This window comes from Arachis duranensis, chromosome 6 (genome assembly GCF_000817695.3).
Source record: "Arachis duranensis cultivar V14167 chromosome 6, aradu.V14167.gnm2.J7QH, whole genome shotgun sequence".
Classification (NCBI taxonomy): domain Eukaryota; kingdom Viridiplantae; phylum Streptophyta; class Magnoliopsida; order Fabales; family Fabaceae; genus Arachis; species Arachis duranensis.
The window spans coordinates 102,067,194-102,090,534 of record NC_029777.3 but is presented as its reverse complement, the minus strand read 5'-3'; the positions used below and the strand labels follow the sequence as shown (position 1 = coordinate 102,090,534).

The window sequence follows — 23,341 nt, the reverse complement described above, 5'->3', positions numbered from 1 at the left end:
GTTTGATGATTCCTCACTTGACAAAGTGGTCGAACCCATCAATGCCTTCGTTGAAGATGACAATTTCAAAGCTAAAATATCATCTCCTCTTTCAAACATCGAGTGTGACGAACAACTTCGAAGGTTAGATTTCTCTAACATGGACTTGTCACGATCACAAACTCTACTATCCATAATCCAAGGGGAATCATTCATTTTTCCCACATGTTTTTTCGTATGTCTGCTCCCATCAGCCATATAATCCAAGTCCCTTTTTCTGTTTTCAGTGCTTACATTTGTTCGGTGTGCAGTTTGATTACTCCCAGCATTGTTGTGTTCATTATTTTCAGACCTTACAAGAGCTTCAATTATTGAATGGACCTGCTTTCTATTTCTTACATGATTTATAATTCCAGGGTTTAGGTCATTAAGTAGTCCACTTGGAGCAGCAATCTTTGTAAACCTGCTTACCTGTTCTCTCTTAGCAATTTCCATCTTTTTCTTGAGCATTTCATTTTTGCTTTTTCTCCCACGTTGTTTTGGCACCGGAATGCCTCCATGAGACGAAGAAAGAAACCCATTTTGCTTCATCTCCTTCCATATCCTCATTGGATCCTTCTCCTCTATTGGTCCAGAGCAGCTTCCACTCTCTGAAACATCTTTAGATTTAAGATGACTGTATCCTTTATGACGATGTGTTGCTTCCAAATTTATAGAGCTAGTAACATCTTCTGCATTAAGATCGACATTAATTCCCCTTGATATCATAAGATTGCTACCTTGTTCCTTCTCTTGCTTTGATACATTAGTGAGATTCTCAACACATCCGCCTCTTGTATCCGGAGAGGAAAATTTGCCCCCACATGCATCATTGTTAAGATCGAGATTCCTGGGTCCCTCCTGGATTACTTCCCTCTTGGTTTCCTGTTCATCGAAAACATCCATTCCCATAGCTTCGGGGATTTCAGCCACTCGTGACACCTCCTTCTCACTAACTGCCTGCCAATCACAATCTTCTTCCTGGCTTGTAAAATCTGAATAATGAGTACTAGTTTGTGCTGCAAAATTCCAACTGCAAATTATGGTTTTTACTTGACGAGAAGTGCAAGTTATGGCTAATACTAACACAACAACCCGTAACATAGGTATGAAAATTTTCGCACAGGATTCAAATAAATAAATCGGAAAATGAGTCCAACTTGCAGTTATGTTTTTTAATAAGTGATAACTAATATTTAAATGCAAACAAGCTGAACATCAGTTACAAGATTGAATTTAAAAATTGAAAACTTCTAGAACATAAAAATCTAACATCCACCACTAATAACCGATATTTATCTTAAAAACTTATTTTTTTATTGAAAAAACCGAATTTTTGTTTCCAATGGTGGCGGGGAGAAATGTAGGAGTAGATTGAGCCAAAAATATGAAGTTACCCGCCGACTGAACCACGGATTCAAGATCCCTAATTTTGACCCGTTTCCGAGGTAGGTCGTGCTTCTCTCTGAAATGGGAACTTCCACGCTTCTCCCCAAAAATCTAAAAGCACAAAAGTAAAGAAAAGAGGGAAAATTGGTTCAGATTATATAGTAGAACGAACTGGAACACTAAAATCCAAGACCCTATACATTAAAAATCCAACCTTGGAGTCTGATTGTGTAGTTAACATCGACTTTTCGGATGTAGCAAGTTCCGAATTGCAGTGTGCTTCCATAGTAACACAGTAGGTATCATCTAACAATCTAAGAGTCAATAATTCCCATATTAGGTTTTGAAGTTAAAGGATCAAGAGAGAATAAGAGAAGAAAAGGGAAAAGCAGCTAATAGAGTGTGGTTCGGAGAATTTAGGGTTGGTGGGAAATAAAAGGGATGATGGATGAATGGATCTGAAATTAATTTGAATGAGAGAGAGAAGGAGGGAGCGGGGTTTTAAATGTTGTGCGAGCAAAGCAAAATGTATTTTTGTTTCAAGGGAAGGATGTTGTTATTGCAACGTGTGCTGAAATGCTTAAACATGTGAGGACGCACAAGAAAGGTGGCTTGCTTGATTTTATGTCTCTTTATGATGTTCAAAATATTTTAAACAAAATCAAATCCACATGTTGGAGGGAGAAAGGAGTATGCAAGGAGGGAAGAGATAAGTAATTAATTAAATGGGTAATTTCTAATCAATTTTAGATTTATTACTTTTGATAAATAAATTGGTTTTTTCTTCATTTGTAATTAATTTTTAATATACATGTGGAATAAATAAATTCTTAATAAATTTTATAATAAATTAATTAAATTTTAAAAAATATTAAAAATAAATTAATTTTTTTTAAATAATAAAAGACTAATTTATCTCAAAAAAAATATTCAAATTCTTTTAGATAATAAAAATCTCATTGAAAATAAAATACTTTATCTAAAATTATTTGAGAACTATTTTTTAATGTTAATTGATTATCACAAATTGAAAATCGGATAATGATTTTTTTTTATTTTAGATGTTTCTTTTTTACTAAATTTTAAATATTTCATATAATAATTTAAATTTACGTACCTTTTAAATAAATAATTAAAAAAATATTAATTAATCGTTAAATTTTTCAATCTTTCCGTTCTTCACTTCTTCACTTTTACCCATTTAAATATTTTATTTTTACTTCACTTCATTTTCCTTTTTTTATCTATAATTTTGTTTTATTTTCTATATTGTGTGCACATTTAGAATAATGTAGTTTTTAATGAAATATTTTTTGAAATAAATAAAATAAAGTCATTAATTCCTAAATCAAATTAATAGAACATTATATGCCAGAAATGTTTTTTAAGGTTAGGCAAAATCAAAGTACTCCCCCATCCTATTTTAGTGAAAAATTAAAATGATTTATCGGTCTTATCTGATTTTGTTTCAATATGTATAGTGAATATGATGTGATCCTCATATAAATATTCCTCTTCCTCTAACAGAAAACCAAAACAAATCGCTGAATTTTAGATGATTTTTATATTTTGAATCGATTGTGTCATTCAGTTAGTTTACGATTTCACTTCTTATAATCTAAGTAAATCAGTTAAACCCCAAAATGATTTTTGATTGTGCACTAAAATTGTCCTGATATATCAATTACATTAATTACGTTTTTATAATTGAAAAAAGTGCATTATATTAATCCTTAACCCATTTTTTCTTAACAACGTGATGATATGATTGGATGACGTAGACAGTAAGTGACACGTGTCATTCCATGATTTAGCCATGTGTCACAGTGTTATTTAGCCACGTGTCTATTTGTGCTACGTGTCGCAACAGTATTTGTCCACGTATCATCCATTATGTCATCACTGTAGATGCACCAAATTAGTACCTTATTTTGCATTAAATGACTCAATTTAGTCCCTAAAATTAAATGTCGTGCACCAGTTCATTCACCAATTTTTTCTAATTTTTTAAATTTAAAATTTTCAATATCTTAGATGCACTAATCTCAATTCTATTTTTTCATATATCATTTAAATACAAGTGCTTTCATAAAAATTTTTAAAATTTTAGTTTTAATTATATAATTTTTTTAATAATTTAACATTAGTAAATTTTGTAAAATATAAGTATGTTATTATAAAAAATAATTATATAATTAATTGGACACATTTTTTTCATAAAAAACATGTGCTTTTAACAAGAAATCAATAATTAAAATATACATTTTTTATTCTTATGAAAAATGCATATTTTCGTTATGTGCAAATGAGCTCGATTAAAGTTACTTCAAGCACTCTCACTATTATCTCTGACCTCTGTAGTCTAAACGAAAGAGGACGGAGATGGTAATGAGAGAATTTTGAAATGCCTTCACGTCAAAGGTGTCGGAGATAGTAGTAAAGGTGCTTTAAATTTATAGAAAAATATGAGAAAAAAATTTGTGAAGGGACTAGTTTGGTGCACGACATTCAATTTCAGGAGCTAAAATGAGTCACTAAATGCAAAGTGAGAGACTAATTTAGTGCATCTACAACGATGACATAATGGATGACACGTGGACGAATACTGTTGCGACACGTGGTACAAACGGACACATGACCAAATAGCATTGTGACACGTGGCACAACTATCCACATTAGCCTGCCATGTGTCACTGGTCCCCACATCATCATATCATTACACGTGGCCAAATCATAGAGTGATACGTGTCACTTACCATCCACGTCATCCAACCATATCATCACGCCGTTAAAGAAAAATAGGTCAAAGACTAATATGGTACATTTTTTTCAATCTCAAAAACATAATTGGTGTAATTAAAATCTCATAAATAATTTTAATACATAACATCAATTTCAGAGAACATTTTGAGGTTTAACTCCCAACCGAACTGTATGTTGATAGTTTATATAAATATCACTTAACCTAATTCAGCAAGTCAGGTTACAATTGCACATAATACCAATATCCTAATTTAAACGGTCAAAAGGGAAAATGATGTCCTCGAATTTAGGCTTAATTTAAATATAGTACTTTGAAAAGGTAAGCACAAATACTTTATTTTGTGTTTAATAAATTAAAAAAATCATGTGTTTATATTTAATTAATTAATTCTTAAATTTAACTCTTATAATATTTATGGTTATTATAGTATTTCAAATTCTAAAAACTATTTTATTCAATATAATTGTTGCTTGTATAGTTGTACTTATTGAAAATTATTTTTAATTTGATTACCAAACATAAATATTACAACTCTTAAAAAATTATCTTTTAAAAGTTAATTTTTATAAATTACTTTTTGAAAAAATAAAAACCTTTACCAAATAAAATTTTAAAGACTAAAATGATATCCAAAAATAAATATTATTGACAAAAAAAATTCCAAAAATTGTTAATAATAGAAAATCCTCCGAAAGATTTAAAAATACGATAAAAATAATCAGATATTAAATATTAAATATATATTCTAAAAAAAAACTTTAGAAATAAGATTTAAAGCAAATTTGTAATTATTATTAAAAAATAATTTTTTTTCATCCTTAAAATTTGATAATTTTATCTCAAGTGAATTTTTTAATTTTTTTTATTGGGATGACCATTTTTTTAAATAAAAAAATTTAGAGATTAAAATTTGCTCTAAATTTTTTTGTTCATCTTCTAAATATTTATTCAAATATTGATACAAAAATTCAAAACAAATGAATAAATCATTTGCTAAACACAAAAAATTTTATTACTTACAACAAATATAATATTTATTAGTTTTTTTTTGTCACATTTTCAAATCATTAGGAACTGAAATTGTCTATAACATCAAGGACTTTTTAATCAGCGGCTGGATCTTTCAGACAGCGAAATTGGTAGTTAAGCCCACAAATTGCTTGTTATTTATTTAACAAAATCGAAGAAATGCAAAATGTATACACACCATGATTTAGCAGAAGTATCAAACACTCGAATGGATCTCATTTAGTACAAACCAAGTCATTACATATAACACCCGAATTTTCAAGAGAAAACTACATCCTCAAGCAGTTTTACAAAAACTTGTATCTTTTCCAAAAGGAACCGTTTGAAGTGGAACAATGCGTTATGGTGTTCAATTCTATGGACCCGTATAAGATGAAGCATATTTACTCTTTCAGCAACTCCTTTGCCTTGTTTACCCAAGTGTCATAAATTTCAGGCAAAAACAGAACAAAGTGGACCTGAAATAAAAGTTTAGAATTTAAATACATAAATATTCACCAATCAAATTTGTACTTTTCAAGTCATAAAAGCATTATTGTACACAAATCTGAAATCTTCACCAATTAAATTCTCACTTTTCAAATAACTCAGTAAGTTGTCTCATGGCTCATATTACAATTCTAGATGTTAATTTTAATTTATGTGTGTACGGAGATTTTGAACTTTGGAACACTATGCTTAGAATAAAAAAAAAAAGAAAAAAAAAAGAAAGAAAAGTGTATATACTACGTATGGGACAATATACTGAATACCCTACTTATCATTGAATAAAATGTGGATTCTGTTTGGATTAATTGATTTCACATTCGATCTAATAATAGATAAAGTGACTTGACATATTGTTCCAATATAACACAACTCAATCACAATATTGAGAATTGAGTTTATTTGGAAAGTTATATAATAACAACTAATTTGATTATACAATATAAGTTATTTTTGTAAAACAAAACTCTTACATTAACAACTCCCACCAACAACTATATTATTTTAACAACTACAAAAAATGTGAGAAATGTGTGTCAGTGTGAGTGTGTGTATCCTTCTTTTGTGTAGTTGTTGATATTTTGTTGCTATGTAAAATTATTGGATAAGAGTTGAAATGAGCTTCCAAGACACTACTAGTCTTACATGCAGTCAGTTTTAAGTGCTCTATACTATTACGTGGTAAACAACAATATCAATATTTTCATATAATCTCTGACGTAATTATATGCAAATAATCTTTTATGTTTTACTACATATGATTAGATAATTACGTAATAACGTTTTGCATTCACAATGTAATCTGTAAGAAGCTTGGTTTATAGTGAGATATGAGAAAGACCTTTCATAATTGTTGGATCAACATTGAAGGCCAATATTTAAGTAAATTAGTAAATTACACTCACCTCCCCTCTAGTTATCCAATCTACACTATCTTCCTCTAACTTATTTTTTACACGAAACATCAATGAAACCCTTTTTCTTCTCTCTCCTATACCAAACCACCATTCAATCATCTCTTCACCCTCAAACCAAACCCATAACCACGCCCCACTCCCCTTCCCACCACCACCATCATCACTTCTGAATATTTAGTCACATTACTAATAGGTTTCTTTAATCTTGGCCTATAATATTGCCGGACATCTCACAATTATCAAACACTAGTGTGAAATTACAGTGCTTAAATTTGTCAATATCTAAAGGGCTATTAGTAATGTGAATGTTCATTTTTATTAAAATTAAGAATTGCAATGTATATTTAATTATAACTACTCTTATCATATCTCATCCAATAAAGAAAAAAGGAGTAAACGTAATAAAGTACCTCTTTAAAGTCATTTGGAAACTCTTTTATGGAAGAAATAGCCACTGTAGCAGCTTCATCATAAGGGTAGCTGAAAACATGCAGCATTATGCAATTGTTATGAAAAGCTTAAGGTCTATAGGAAAATTGAAAGTGAGCTGAAAGGAAAGGAATTAAAACTATGAGATTTGACAACAGATTGGTCATTCCAAAAGATAGTGTGGGTTTGATATCATAATCAGCTATTCTGTTATTTTTTGGGTAGATTACTAGATTTTCTTTTAATTCCAAAGACAAACTCCTAAAACGAATAACCACAATGGTCTTTTTATTCTTGGAAATAATTAAATATAAATCTCCTAAAAGCAAATCATTGGTGCAGCCACATTGGCTAGCCCTAAATGATCATTATTCATAATCAAAACATAAGGCTAAATACATTAAAATTTAGGATGGCAGGGTGAAAATTTAAAATGAACCTACCCATAGACACCACATGATATGGCTGGGAATGCTATATACTGAATGCTGTTCTCTTTTGCAACCTTCAAGCTATTTCTGAAAACCAATTTCAGAATACAATGTCACTGAACCAAAACACAAAAAAGGATGAAACTTACTCAAATTATAAACTGAAACAAAATATTTGCACAGAGCATGGCCTTACAAAACCTACCTGTATGCATTCGCCAGAGAGGCAGCTGGATTATTATCTGCATGGTAAATTGGTCCAACGGTATGAATAACATGAGAAGCTGGAAGCTTGAAACCTCTGTGCAGTGCACATGAACGAAGAAAAGAGTTTATAATAAATAACCAAAGGAAGTTATAATATCACAATTCACAAGTATAACAGAAGTGCTATTTTGTTATTACCATTGGTATATATTCCCTTTACAGCAAAAGCTGTTTTTACATACTTTTTATTGCCTAATTTTCACAAGTTTAAGCTTCATTTTAAACATGCTTTCTAAATGTAATAAGAACTCACGGTGTGATCCTTGCTTCCCCTGTTGGGCAGCGGATTCCAGGCCTGACTTCTGGAACCTTGAGGCAAGCTTGAACAAGTTCTGGGCCTGCAGCTCTATGTATAGCTGGAAGTCATATAAAATGGCGTCATTCGTAGCTAGTTTGCTAGATCAATTCTTACCAAAAAGTATGAAAAACTCATCGTTGAAACTTTAAGGAATCAATTTGAATGCAACTGAAAAAGTTTTGCATTATCGTCCGATCACAAACAACTGCATATGTAGTTGACTTTTGCCCAAGCTATTTGAATAGTCATGCAAACCTAAGTATTCAATTGGAAAAATAGTTTTATACTGTCTATACATAAGTACTCAATTCTAGATGCTGAAGCAAAAATGATGAATTTTCTATTCCATTCTTCTTCTTCAACATTTTCAAATTTCAGGGAGCATATTTGAGAACAATAACTTACACGCGTTCAAAATCTTTCTAAGCTTCTAAAATTAAAAAAGAAAAAAAAATTCAGTTACCTCCGTCAGCTCCACCACCTCCAAGCATTCTCTCATTGGCAGGATTCACCTTGCACGAAAAAAATTCGCATAAGAAATACATTGACCAACTTGTTTTATTTATAATTTATTTTTCAAAACCATTCTTCAAATAGAAATAAAAAAGGGAGAAAAAAGAGGAAAGTTTTAGCATACTATTGCATCAGTGGAACCATCAATTGACCACTTCGTGATATCTCCCTTCTGAATGACCAGAGCGCTCGACGCCGCCGATGACAACGGAAACCGAACCTCGCCGTCGCCACCGCCACCATTGGAAGAAGAAACCCTAACAGAAGAAGAATCCATCGCGAACGCACGGCAATTTCTCACGCTAGCGTGCGAGTTCGAGCAGAATCTGAGGCTCCTCAGAAGAAGTTTTGGACCTTGCGCCACTGCTACTCCAGAGAACGCTGAAGTCATTGTTTTCAGATTCTTTGGTCACGCTGATGTAGACGATTCCAGTGTGGAACGCTTCCGTTACGGTGCGCTTCATGTAAAATGGAATGTTCACGTGGAGTTATGTGAACCGTTGGATTGTATTTGAATTTTTGGTTATTATATAGTGCTACTGCACATTATTCTCTATCGGTGTTCTGTTTTTATTGTAGCACGTGCAAACGAAGACTTTTGAGTTTTGACCTGAGAGGGTGTTCGTTAAGTTGATCTTCTTCGATTTTTTATTTTTTGATGTGTTCCTATTTTTTTTCCGATCCAAAACGCGATGGGGCGGTCTCGGTTGGATGCGCTCGTCTCCGTGTTCGTTACGGTGCACCCGCACGAGACCTCTGCTCTGCTTCACTCCTTCTTCTGCTTCTTCTTCGTGAGTTTCTCTGCACAGAACTTCAAAATTCAACTACTGTGACAGCTCGCACGCTTCTGCTTCTTCGTTTGATAACAGTTTTTTGTTTTATTTTTTGGTGCAGATTTTGAGTGCGTATTTCGTGGTTCTTCCTTTGCGAGACGAGGGTGCTATCTCGTTGGGCTTATCGAATCTACCAGGTTTATTCGTTGGGTCTTTGGTGCTCACACTCATTGCCGCACCCGTTTCATCTCTCATCTTTTCTCTCCCTAATCTTTCAAAAAACAAGGTACTCTTGAATTTGTACATGTATTTTATTCTTGGACTGAATTCTCATAATTCATCTTAATATTCATGCACTCATCTTATTCACATAATTTTGAGCAACTTAATTGAACATTTCCCCCCTGATGCACGGCCAATAGTTCGTTTTTAATTCCTCTTAAGATTTTAAATATCGCTCTATGACATTTTGATCATAACCTGTTATATGTGAGGGAATTTTAGAGTGGTATCTTGAACTTGGAACTGTAATAGCTAGTTAAATAGCACAAAATACGAAAATAAACCACCACAATGGACTCAAATTGTAACTTGTAAGTGAGCCTGATGTTGGTGATCAAAGGGCTTCGACAGTGTTGGAGTTTGAGGATATGAGAAAGCTTTGTACGCAGGGGAGTACTATGAGTGAGGTGTGATGAAACCCTAGAGGACAAAAGAAATTAGATAGTTACTTGAAATTTTGGTGCAATAGATATGTAATGGTGTATTTTATGCAGCCTAACTTAATGCATATATCAATGGGTGACCAATGGTGTAATTATACTCTGGGAAAATCATTATCACTAGAAAACATGCTTCCATATTTAATTTTTGTTAAGTATTAGTCATTTTTGTCATATAAAATGATCGAAAATGGTATATAATAGTTATTAATTTAAGTTTGCTTGGATGTGATGCTGCAATGGTTCTCCTTTGTATTACAGGCATTGGTTTCAATACACAGGTTCTTTAGCATATCACTCATAGTCTTCTTTTTCTTGTGGCGCTCCTCATCAACATCTAAATTGATAGTAAGCCAATAAGATAGCTGACCAATGTTTTGTTCTGAACTTCTTGTTCACTTCAGTATTATTTATATTTGATCGTGTTAAATTAGGGTTTTGTTCTCAGGAGTCAACTACTTCGACATATTCCTCAGAGCAAGATGGGAAGATTGGTGATCAAGGCAGTCCTACACCTCCATTAGGTTGGGATAGCCATGGGTGGTTCTATATCTCAGTCCGAATTGGATTGTTTCTTTGGGTATATATTATATAACAATGATAATTATATTTACTATTTTATGTTCTAATGTATAATTTGACTTCTTTCTGCTGCAAGCATGCTTTAATAGACATTGTTTTGATCTAGTTTATACTTTTCTGAAGGTTGCGTTGCTTAATCTAATCACAATTTCTTCAACTTGGGCAAGGGTAATTGATGTGATGGACAGTGAGGTTTGTTTATAGATAGATTACTTTTCAACACAGTCTAGTTATTCAGGGCTCATTTAACTTGCCCTGTGTTCAGTCAGGTTCGAGATTATTTGGATTTGTTGGGGCTGGTGCTACACTTGGACAACTTTTTGGGTCTCTTTTTGCTACAGGAATGGCTTTTGTCGGGCCATGTAAGTATGCATGTACCCTTACAGTCCATTGACACCTGGCTCTTTTAGCTTTTCCTTGCATTAATCTAAGTTTCTTCAATTGCAGTCTTGCTATTGTTTGCTGCATTACTATTGGAATTTGCAGCAAGGACATCAAGAGGGATAAATTGTAATTCATCTAATGCTGAAGAGGAATTGACTCCTATGAGGTGAACCATATATTCTTTTCTTCATAGTCATGTGAATGAGAACTGGGAAGAATTTAATTTTCCATAATTAATGTGCTATATACCTTATTTTATCTGGAGGGAAAAAATAGGACCTTGAGGAAGTGTCCAGCCTCTAGAACTAGACATACGCCCTGTGTTACAAATCAAGATCAATAAAGTCGTGTACATAACTCATGAAGAGTTCTCACTTACATCAATCAAGGAATAGAGTCTAAACATCATTCAAACAATGTAGTCTCTTACAGATTGCCAAAAAAAAAAAACTTCATTAGCATTATTGTCAATATAAAAATCAACCCAATTACTGTTAAAAAAAAAAGCAAATTAGTATAAAAAATGGAGAATTGACTTAATCCCTAACAAAATAAAAAATTGGGAATAGTGACGGTAAGAGAATATTTAAATCTAAAAAGTACCAAATGTTATAGGAAAACTTTTCTAGTTACATTTTACAAATCAGAACTGGTAGATAGCAACAAAGACACACTTAGGCATATCTTGGATTGCATGTACCTGTAAAAATATTTTTCAAGGTAAATTGTTTTTCTTTTAGAAAAATGTATAGTGCAAGGCAACACGAATATAAGATCATAATTAGATGTTCATTTGGATTTAATATAGAGAATCTGATTCCAACCATGAAAATGGAGCCGATGAGAAGAGTGAACATACTGTTAGAGCTTCTCCAAAGTCATCTACTTCTTTATCGAGACTTCAAATTTGGCCTATATTTGATGGATTATGGCTTATACTATCATCAACTTACCTGTTGCATGTATCATTGTTCATCTGGCTGAGTGCAGTTATCTCTTCATTCTTCTACTTTCAGGTAATGTAATTTTGCACCTGTGATACAATCCTTGGTATTCAATTTCATTAACAGCAATTCTATCATAGCTGAATGGTAAATCTATATTGCTATGTTTAAATTCTACTGTCGTCGTTTTCTCCTTGTAGTTCTCTAAGATTCAAGTTTTCTAAAATTCAAGTTCTCTAGAGGACTTAATAAAGAAATAGAAAAATCTGAAAGATGACTTAAAAAAGCAAACTATTATATATACTGAATGCTTGAGTAACAACATAATATTTGTTATTGGTTTTTATTAATGACTTATTAGTTTTCAACTGTTTTGCTGTTTAGTGTCATTTCAAAAATCATATATGTTGGGGATCTGGATTTCATGGAAGAGACTAGAGAATATCAAAATTGTTTATAGAGTTCTAATAAATAACTAGTGGTTTCTACTATAGTAGGCTAAGCTAGTTTAGACTAGTTCACACCTATGTCAACTAGGATAACTGCCACAGTTGGCAGTAACTGAATTATGTTGGGATTCCCTAAACTATCCCTAGAATAGTTATATGCATATTTTCAATCTCTGCATTTAAATACATGATTTTATATTTCTCATTCAGTTGATTCAATAACATCTCAGATTAAGAACGAACTCTTCTTGCAGATTCTCTCTACTCTGTCAATTTTGTCAGTTGTTTCGATCTATTTCAGTTCTGTCATGTGGTTACCACATTTTCCTGCTGCTTGGTTTGATTTAGATCTGAATTGTCTATTTTAGACTCTGATTGAATAGACTGTTGTTAACTGGATATGTCATTATTTAGCCTGGTTTTTTTGTAAGGAGCTGAAAGCTCAATCACCTCCAGCTTGACAGGGACATTTGAAATTTTTGCACTTGGACTGAGAAGCTGCAATGATATTTGATTAGGCGTTTCTTAGCTTTTACTGGTTGATAACTCCATTTATCTGCTGCAAACATCCTACAAGAATATGAATGTCAATCTACACAATTCTCTCACACATTTAAACTGAATAACTGTTAGTTTTTTTTATGTATGGGCTCTCCAAAACAGTCATTTTTGCTACATGTTTAAGGATGACTTTTTGAAAGCCATACAATCTATACTTGCTGCTGAAGTTTTCCCGTCTGTGATTGCAGAAAGTAAGTGTGATTGCCACTACAGTTACAAGCTCTCTGGGAAGAAGAAAAATGTTTGCAGAGATAAATAGCTTTATTGCTACTTTTATCCTTGTTGGGCAGCTGTCCATGACGGTAAGCTGTTTCGAAAATGTCTGCTGGATCTTTATTTAAACTTTCTCTTGAGTGGAGTTTGAAGCTTTTCCTAATAAAAATATGAATAATAACTTTGTTGCAATGCACCGTTTATCCTGCTGTTTTTTGTATTTATTAGGAGTGCAATTCTCATATCTTTTTGTGACTTAATTTCCAAAGTAGTATATTTTGTGGAATAAGATTAGAGATGGGCCCTATTTGGTTTAAAGCACATATGTGTATTGTGTATGATCTTCTAAAGGTCATTTATCTCTAGATATGTTAAGCGAGTGGGGAGTTTTCTATTTTGGATAAATTTCATCTCCTAGGTAAAAACTGCTCAAACTGTGTCACCACAAGTTCAATAAACTAATATTTTAAAAATATATTATATGATAGGATAGGCTGTGCCAATTTCTAATTTTCTATCAATAAGTAGCCTGTTAGAACAGTTTGATATTTAACTCAAGTGTTACTTGGGTCCTCCTAGTTACATCTAAGAGACTCAAAACATGATGTTTACTTGATGAAAAATCACAATAACTCAGAAAAACTCAAGGAAAACTAAAGGAGTATAACATGTTAAGTCTACGTAATCTCAACCACATCACACAAGGTGATCGCAACTATTGCTTAGGCAGACTCCCATTTATTCTCTTAATCTTCCTTTAACTCTTCAATTCCTGTTCTCCTTGAATTCTTCATCTTCAGAAATATAAAACTCCACCAACAGCCTTGTCTTTGACCATTCTTCTACACTTCTCATTTTCCTTTGCTAGTTCACCAAAATCAGATCATCATCGGAGTCTTGCTCAACAAAATCCTGGACTCCTGGTTCTAGTTAAACACTTTAACAGACTCATCCATGCACTCAGTCCAGTGATTCGCTTAATTGTTCATTTTTTGAATTATTTGTTTGTCTTGTTATAATGTCGGTATTTCGGTTGCATTTCTGATCATTTTAAAAGTACATATATTTTTATTGTAATACAGGGGCGCATTCTTACTGTTGCTGGGGTGACTATAGCTATATGCTCTGCACCTTTTATTGGCCTTTTAAATTTAGTTGCTCTAGCTGTTTGGCCGGACTGGCTGGTTGTTGCCACTTGTGAAACATTAAGAAAGGTTATCCTCTGCAACTTTGAAGTATTTTTCATTACTTTAAGAGCAGAAATAAGAGTTGGAAATGCTTTGTTTCTTAAATTCATCTTGATATCTTGCAACGAAATACATAACTGCAACCTGTTACTCTATGAGCAGCACATTGTTGATTAACTGTCATCTTAAGATTATGTGAATTTTCTGTTCATATTCTATGACTCTGCAGGTTGTTACATATGTTGTGACAAGGCCTGGAAGAGAACTTTTATTTACTGTTGTTTCACAGGATGAGAAGTACAAAGCCAAAGTATGCTCTTCTCTTTTCTGTCATCTTCCCTTCTCTCCTGATTGTCTTATTTTTGCTTGTAGAATCACATTCAAATAGTCAAGTTCCATATTTTTCACTTTAGGTTCAACCAATGGTTTCCCTGCAATACCATTACAATTTACACAAAATTCAATTGGCCAACAATTGACTGAACGAATTTTGTCAAGACAACACTCAACTGACTATATCCTGATGCAGATATGCATCGATGTGTTGGTTCAAAGGCTTGGAGATGCTGCAGCAGCTGGAATGTACAAAATACTTTTTGGTACTCTCAAGGGGAAACCATCAACCGTTTCCCTTTATGCTTTGCCTGTATGTCTAAACTTATGATTCTTCATGTCTTTGTCTAAAATATTACTCAACTGTTTCACAAATGCCCTTTTTCGTGTTTATATTTCGTGTATGTAGGCAAGATTAGATGAACATTATTTCTTTCTCTAAACCAGGTTTGTATGTTGTGGATAATCACAGCATTCTATTTGGGTCGCCGGCAAGTAGAACTTTCAAAGCACCATCAGATTGCTTCCAGTTGATATAAGATTGAAAGTATAGTGAATTATATTTAAGGAACAGAGGGATAGATATGTTCAGAATGGGTAAATCAAAAACCTCATTGCACTGGAATTATTTATGGTGCTTTAATTTTGCGGAATTGATGAGTAGCAGTGTGAATAGTTGAAGCCAGTGCAGCATGCGAACAAGTATAGAGAAAAAATTCAGGAGAGGGAAGAAAGAAGAATCCAAGAAGAGAGAATATAGGCATCGTTCTCACCAAATACATGCTAACCACTCCACACAGTCTCTTTTGATGGATTTACAAAAGGAGGACTGATTAATCATCTTAAGAGATGTGTTTTGTTATCTAACATTTTTTGAAAGTATGTACCTTTTACTTCATGTAGTAAGGAGGATATTTAAGAAGCTTTTTGAGTTTATATTATACTCTTTTTCAACATAATGGAGATATGTAAGAAGTTCCACAGAATCTTAAAGGATGCTTCTGATGAATACCAAGAGCTGGGAAGGATGAGAAGATGAGATAGCAGAGCTGGGACACGTCTCTATTAAGGAAATCTGGGAATTAAGAACTAATTTCGTCTCGTGATATAATTAGAGCATTCATAACATCGCTCTCATGATATTTTTTAGAGTCAAGTACGATTTTGGTTATTTTTTAGAGTTAAGTACGATTTTGGTTCTTAAGGTATAGGATGAAAATTTTTTTGCCTCCAACTTTTTGCACGAGTTTGTTGGAACCACCACGCTGCCGCTGTTGCCTCTGTACTCTGAAATCGCCGCCAAAGAAGGGAAGAGGAGGAGATCTAAAACCGTTCACGGAGGAGCACGTCCATGAGTGGGTGTGGTGGAAACAACATCCTGGAGAAGACAGAGTCGCTGTTACCACTACTCTTTGCTGTTGCCATTGTTCCTCGCGTGTTCGCTGCTGTTTCATGCTCGTTGTCGTTGTTTCTGCTTTTGTTTCTTTTGTTTTTGCTTCTCATTCTATTGTTGTTGTTGATGTTGTGATGAAGAAGAGATGTTCTTCTTGAATTTGAATACTATATTGTTGAATATTGTGTGTTTTTGTTATTGGTGTTTCATTAATGATTTCTTTGTAGTTTATTTTTTTTCATTAATGGCTTCTATGTTTTTTTTTTTATTTTATAACTTTTTGTTGGGGATAATTTAATCCAAAATTGTAAGATTTAAATTAAAATGACAATTTTAAAATTATGTTGAACTTTAGGGACTAAAAAAAGTTAAAAACGAACAAAATTTTCCGTTTATATTTTAGAAACTAAAAATATATTTTACCCTTATTTTTTTATTATATCACATTCATAACATTGCTCTCATGATATTTTTTATTAAAGAAAAAAGAAACTAAACATATGCCATCGAGGGAAATAATAAAAAAAGGCTAAGAGGCATTTAGACGACTCAATACACGAGAGACATGAACAGATGAACTTGCCAATCCAAAGCTAAGAGACCCTGAATTAATAAAAGGCTGATTGTGTCTGGGGGACAATTATTAATCTAAGAGACAACAGCTTAAGACAAAATAAAATAGGCACTATTTCGATAAAGATGAGTTAAAAAATGTAACTTATTTGTTTGATAATACTTTAAATAAAAATAATATTTTTATAACATATGAAAATCAAGTTTTATAATTTATTATTTAATAGTTAAAATGAAGTATCTTCACATGATAATAATAATGAAATTTTTGTCAATAAATTATAACTCAAATGGCATAATCTTTCCATACTCAATTAACATATTATTTTTTATATACTTTTAATGTATATTTTTATATTTTATATAAATAATTAATTTTTAATGTATTCATAATATGGTAGACCAAACTTATGAGAAGACCATGATAAGCACCCCGAATTCAGTGACATTGTCAATGAGAAGGCTACTGATACAATGATACCTATCCTTAAAACAATTATAAATAATACTCCATGTTTTATTTGTTTTCTTGGTGACAATCATGTTTTATTTGTTTAAAATGAAAAAAAGAATCTCATATTGTTAGAAAATTAAATCAAGAGGTATGCAAATAACAAAAATTTAGAAAAGTTAAAGATAAAATTTAATTTAAATTCAAAGTGGTTATAAGTTCATGGTTCATCACCAAGAGTCTACAAACTTTTTGTGCTATCTATTAACTTGCATGGATTAGAATTTTCATGAAGCATGATTAAAGAATTGAAGAAGCAAAGTTTGAGTTGAATACAATAATCATCAATTGGCTAGATATTGTTAGAAGCTAATATTGAAAGCTTGAAGATTTTCTAAGAACATTCAAGAGAATAGCACAACTACAACATTCTACAATATTGAAAAAATTCAAAATCAAATTGAATTGAAATTAGAAGATTATGAAAACTACATGAATGCAAGTTGAAAGAAGATTTATGAAGCCAACTCATAAAATGGTGGTCATTACAAAATTGATTTGTGATTCATAAATTATTATTTTAGTAGGAAGCATTGCCTATATAAAGGCACATATGTCTTGTGTATTTTGTGTGTTCCATATTGAAATGAGTATGTTTTGAAATTCTCTCCTTTGTTTTATGAGTGTTAGTGAGTTTGAGAGATGAAAATATGATAGCGTCATTTATATGAGTGAATGATCCTAGGATCAAGTAAGTTGTGGGTATTATACTTACATTTGGTATCAGAGCTGGTTAATCCAGCGCCTGGTGTCTGAGAGTTTGTGAGGTGTGGGAGAGTTCTCACATAGTTGTTGATTCATAGAGTCGGTATGGCAAACACTTTTAATATTGTGTGGTCTGGTCCCAAGTTAGATGGAAAACTCGATTATAGTTATTGGGAGACTTTGATTTCTACCCATTTGAAGGCCCAGAACCTGTGAAATTTCATTGAACCGGGTTTGCAAAAAGGAGCAGATGCTGCCAAACAAAAGAGAGATCAATTGGCGCTATCTCAAATTCATCAAGGAGTATATTATACGGTGTTTGGTAAAATAGCAAATGCCAAAAGTGCAAAAGAAGCATGGAACACATTGAAGCTGTCATACAAAGGTGTAAATAAAGCTCAGAAAGCAAAGCTACAGTCTTTAAGATGAGAATATGAAAGGTACGAGATGTCTAACTCAAAAACTGTTGAGAAATATTTTACTCGTGTTACAGACCTTGTCAATAAGATGAGAGTCTATGGAGAAGATATGCCCGATAGCAAAGTGGTGGAGAAAATTCTTCGCACCATGCCATGAAGTATGACCATGTGGTGACTACGATACTAGAGTCCCACGATATGGATACCTTGACGATTGCAGAGTTGCAGGAACCATGGAAAGTCACATCAGTAGAATATTGGAGAAATTAGAAAAATCAACTGAAGAAGCCCTGAAAAGCCAAGTGAATTTCAACAACGTTGCAGAATCAAGCCGTACACAAGAAGGACGAGGTCATGGTTTTAATTTTCAAAGTAGAGGCAGAGGAAGTTTCAGAGGTAGAGGTCATGGCAATTACAACCAAGGAAGTTACAATAATTTTACACCACCTAATCAAGAAAGAGGTGGAACGAATTTCAGGCCTGTCAACCGAGGAAGAGGTCGGGGCAATTTTTATCAAGAAAAAACCAATTTCAATTGCTTTCAATGTGAAAAGTATGGACACAAAGCAACAGATTTCATATTCAAAATGGTCAATAACAATCAAGCACACGTTGCAGAAAATTAGCATCAAAATACTGATGATAATCCGGGTACTCAAACTTTATTTTTTACAAGTAATTCATGTGTTGAAGATGAAAATATATGGTATTTGGATAATGCTTGCAGTAATCATATGTCTGGTAGAAAGGAGTTATTTTCTTCTCTAGATGATTCAGTTAAACTATTATTGAAGTTTGGTAATAGTACAAAGATCCCTATTGAAGGAAAATGGCACATACCAATTAGATTGAAAGATGGTTCTTTGAGTTATATTTCTGATGTTTTCTATGCTCCTGAACTTGATTACAATTTACTGAGTATGGGACAATTATCTGAGAAGGGATATAAGATGATAACTTATCATGGATATTGCACTGTGTTTGACAACAACGGAAGGTTCATAGATAAAGCAAAGATGACTTCAAACAGAATGTTTCCATTAAAAATTCAACATGTTAATCCCTCTTGCATGAGTTCTGTGATACTTGATGATAACTGGTTATAGCATATGCGGTTTGGGCACTTTCATTTTTCTGGCCTAAACTACCTGTCAAGAAAAGGACTTGTTTGTGGTCTACCACGGATTCATATTCCCAATTGTGTTTGCGAAATTTGTCAACTGCGAAAGAAGCACAGAGATCCATTCCCTACAGGAAAGTCTTGGAGAGCTAGAAGATTACTTGAAATTGTGCATTCAGATCTCTGAAGTTCCAAGTAATGGTGGTAGTAGGTACTTTATCACTTTTATTGATGATTTTATTAGATATACATGGGTATACTTTCTGAAGAAAAAATCAGAAGCATGTGCTTTCTTTAAGACATTCAAGGCGTTTGTTGAAAAACAAAGTAGCTGTAAAATCAAAATTCTCAGAACAGACAAAGGAACAGAATATCTTGCGTGTTCAGAATACTTTAAGCAACACAGAATTCAACATCAAATAACAACTAGATATACTCCTCAACAAAATGGATTTGCTGAAAGAAAGAATAGAACCATCATGGATATGGTCAGATGCATGCTCAAGTCAAAACAAATACCTAAAGAGTTTTGGGCAGAAGTAGTCGCAACAGCAGTTCATATTTTAAACAGGTGTCCAACAAAAAGTGTTCGTGATAAAACTTCAGAGGAATCTTGGAGTGGAAAGCGGCCTTCCATTCATCATTTCAGAGTCTTTGGGTGTATCGCTTATGCCCACGTACCATATCAATTAAGGAAGAAATTAGATGACAAAGGCGAGAAGTGTATCTTTATTGGCTATAGCACAGACTCAAAAGCATACAAGTTGTACAATCCAGAAACAAAGAAAGTAATCATCAATAGAGACGTGATGTTTGACGAGAAAGCCATGTGGGACTGGGACACAAAGACAGAAAAACATCTGATTGTAATTTCAAATACATGTGATGATGAAGAAGAAAGACAACCGGATATAACCGAACAACCAAAATCATCTAGAAGATCACAAAGAGAGAGGAGACTACCTGCTAGATTAGCAGATTATGAAGTTGGCAACGACAACGATCCGTCCGATGAAGAAATCATAAATTTTGCTCTATTTTTAGATTGTTTGAAGAATGTAAAACCCGGTTAATTAATGGCTAATTAACCCATAAATGAGAATTTATTCTAGAAGCCAAAGATGTGATTTTTATGGCTTAATATGATAGAGGAGATTGAGACGAGAATTTCGGTACCAATTTTATAGGAATCAGACCAAGATTGGACCGAACGGGCCAAATCGGGCCAAACCGGACCCAAAGTGGGTCCTTGGCCCAACTAAACTAAACCAAAACCCTATTTTTCAGCACTCTCTCTCCTCACAACACTCTAATTCACGCTGAAATGGTGGAGAGCAAGGGAAGAACACTCTCTCAAGTTCTCTCCCTTGGTTGATCTTCAAATCACCATAACTTTTGATCTAGAGCTCCGATTGTCGCACCGTTTGCGGCCATGCGTTCACCGCGGAGAGCTCTACAAAACTTATACAATCAATATTGAGGTAAGCCACATTTTTTTCTTCGAAATTCTAGCCCTTGTTTTCGAGTTTCATGGACAAAATGTTGAGATTTTGGGCTCTTTGATGTTATTGGACCCAAATCTCTTGAAGGAGAAGATTAATCTTATCTCCTTGGACCTTGGGTGTGGTAAGATTCTCAACCCTAGTGTAATTTGTTGCTCTATGATGTTTGGGTATTGAGATGTTGTGTATGGGTATGATGATTGTGGCTTAGGTTGTGTATATGTGAATATTTGAGCTTGGTTGAGACTTTGAAAAGCTTGAAGAGGGTTTTGTATGCAAAAATATGTTCTTGGAGGTGTTGAGACCTTGAGATATTGAGGAAAAGTGATTTGGAAGTGCTCCGGTTGAGTTTGGGAAATCGGCTAAGGTATGGTCTCGGTTTCTCGTATCTAATATGTAATGTGGTGGGAAATACTTAGGCTAGAGGCCCTAAAATAGACATTGAATTATTGATATTGTGAATGGTTGAGATATATGATGTGCTCATATATGTGATGATGATTATTGATGCCTTGATGGTATGATGTATGAGCAATATGCATGTTGTGATATATGCTTGATGATTGATTGAGGTTGAATTGTGGGTGACACCATGTTGATGGTGAGTATGATATTGAGTATGTGTAATGATGGTTAATTGGAAATGGTATTATTGAAAATTGGGATGAGAAAGTATGTATGATATGTTTATGTATTTGTATCTTAGCCATTTAATTGAGAAGTGTTAAAATGGTGGGGGTGATATTTTGTGAATTGTGGTGAAGTGTTGATGTGTGAGTTGAGGAGGCTTGATGTTGATTTTGGTACATTTTGATTGATTTCAAAAAGGGTTGAAATTGGCATGTTTGGTTGATTTTGAAAAGAGTTGAAAATGGCTTGTTTTGAAAATAGCACCTTGTGGTTTTGTATGAAAACATGGTTTTTGGGCATACTTTGACGAGACATAACTTAGACTACGGATTCCCGTTTTGTACCAAACTTGTTTAGAAATGAAATTGGATCCGGGATGTCCATGCTGTTGGAAGAATGGGCGAAAAACGATTTAAAATGAGAAAGTTATGTCTGTTGGAAGATTGGGGTTGAATTTGTGAATTCTGCAACTTTTAACTTAAAAAATTTTTAGCAGAATGACCCTCCGCGTGTAAGCGCACTTAGCGCGTACGCGTCATTCTTCAAGAAGGCACCATCCACGCGTGTGCGTGGTGTGCGTGGGCGCGTCGATGTGCTGCACCAAATGCCTAGCCATTTTCCTGAGAGTTATGCCAGAGTTGTGCCAGTTTTGTGCCTGGGGGGCAAATGCACCCACGCGTGTGTGTCGTTTGGCTGATTTTCAATCCACGCGTCTGCGTGTATGATGCATACGCGTTGATGAGCTTCGTGGCCATCCATGCGTGCGTGTGGAGTACGCGTACGCGTGGCCCTGTTTTCATTCCAAAGTTGATTTTTTAGTTTTAAAAGTCAAATTTCACACTTCTAAGCCTCCGATCTCACCACTTGTGTCTTAAATCATTATGATATGCCTAGCAATGAGAAAAGGAGTTAGGGGATGTGGTAACTTGTGAGTGAAGAAAGGGAAAACGAATGATCAATGAGGATAAAAAATGATTATGTGAGATGTGGAGGATGGCGGTGGAAGTGCTTGTTATGCCATGGGCCGAAGGGCCATAATTGTTAATGAATTGGCTGGTTATGGATTTAATCGTGAGCCGGATGGCTAGATTATTACTGTGTTACGGCGGAGCCATGATTATGGCTAAGTATAAATGCATATGTGTTGTTGAATGAATTGTGAATGTTTGCACTTCCACTATCGGAGATAAGAGTTTCCCTGGGAGGAAGCAGTGGCTAGCCACCACGTGCTCTAAGTTGAGACTCGAAGCTCTTTTGACTCTATGTCGTCAGGGTGGCCGGGCACTGTGAAAGCCCCGGATGAGCTCACCCCCATAAATATTCACCAGTGAGGATGATGGATATGGATCATGATTATGATCAAGTTTATATTGAGTATAACTCAAGTTGGGGAGACACGACAAAGGGACAGTCCAATGGTTAGCTACCAGGACTTGTCGAGTTGACTCTATAACCGACAGATGATATCATCAGCCATTAAGGACAGGCATTCATCATATGCATACTATGTGAATTATTTGAGATTGCCTATTTGACTGCATATTACTTGCTATTTGTCTAAGTGCCTTATCTGTTCATACTTGTATATCTCTTGTCTGAAATGACTGTGTTTGCCATTTTATGCTCCTGCTGGCGGTTGGGAGGTCTGAAGGAATTGGAAAGGGAAGTATTAGTTAGACTGAAGAATCTTTAGTCAGATGCCCTTTATGGTTTAGCTTGTTTATAAGCTTTGATTTTATCTGGAGGAAGTTCTAGGATTGCCTTCAGCTTTCCTCTAATATTACATGTTATATATGTGG

At 33.8% G+C, this 23,341-nt stretch overlaps 3 protein-coding genes across 3 annotated transcripts in view; 1 reads left to right on the top strand and 2 right to left on the bottom strand.

The window, feature by feature from the left end:
- The window catches only part of LOC107495183 (uncharacterized), a 7,781-nt gene extending 5,768 nt beyond the window's left edge, over positions 1-2,013 (bottom strand). Inside the window, exons 1-3 of the mRNA XM_016116286.3 lie at positions 1,622-2,013; positions 1,416-1,518; positions 18-1,037 (exon numbers count right to left, since the gene is read on the bottom strand). Of these exons, the coding sequence (XP_015971772.1) occupies positions 18-1,037; positions 1,416-1,518; positions 1,622-1,693 (1,195 nt within the window). The 5' untranslated portion in view covers positions 1,694-2,013. The remainder of the gene's footprint in view (positions 1-17; positions 1,038-1,415; positions 1,519-1,621) is intronic.
- A 3,370-nt stretch (positions 2,014-5,383) lies between these two features.
- LOC107495209 (uncharacterized) lies at positions 5,384-8,996 on the bottom strand. Its single transcript, XM_016116321.3, has 7 exons — positions 8,666-8,996; positions 8,492-8,540; positions 7,984-8,086; positions 7,669-7,764; positions 7,476-7,550; positions 7,014-7,083; positions 5,384-5,658 (listed from the first exon to the last, which is right to left on the bottom strand). Exons 1-7 carry the CDS (start codon positions 8,930-8,932, stop codon positions 5,584-5,586), a joined length of 735 nt encoding a protein of 244 aa, XP_015971807.1. The 5' UTR covers positions 8,933-8,996; the 3' UTR covers positions 5,384-5,583.
- Positions 8,997-9,181: 185 nt separating this feature from the next.
- LOC107495195 (uncharacterized) lies at positions 9,182-15,625 on the top strand. Its single transcript, XM_016116304.3, has 13 exons — positions 9,182-9,332; positions 9,436-9,600; positions 10,298-10,384; positions 10,485-10,616; positions 10,742-10,810; positions 10,884-10,980; positions 11,066-11,168; positions 11,811-12,018; positions 13,145-13,258; positions 14,252-14,383; positions 14,586-14,666; positions 14,886-15,002; positions 15,137-15,625. The coding sequence occupies exons 1-13, from the start codon at positions 9,234-9,236 to the stop codon at positions 15,221-15,223; spliced, it is 1,491 nt and encodes a 496-aa protein (XP_015971790.1). The 5' UTR covers positions 9,182-9,233; the 3' UTR covers positions 15,224-15,625.
- The last annotated feature ends 7,716 nt before the right edge of the window (positions 15,626-23,341 follow it).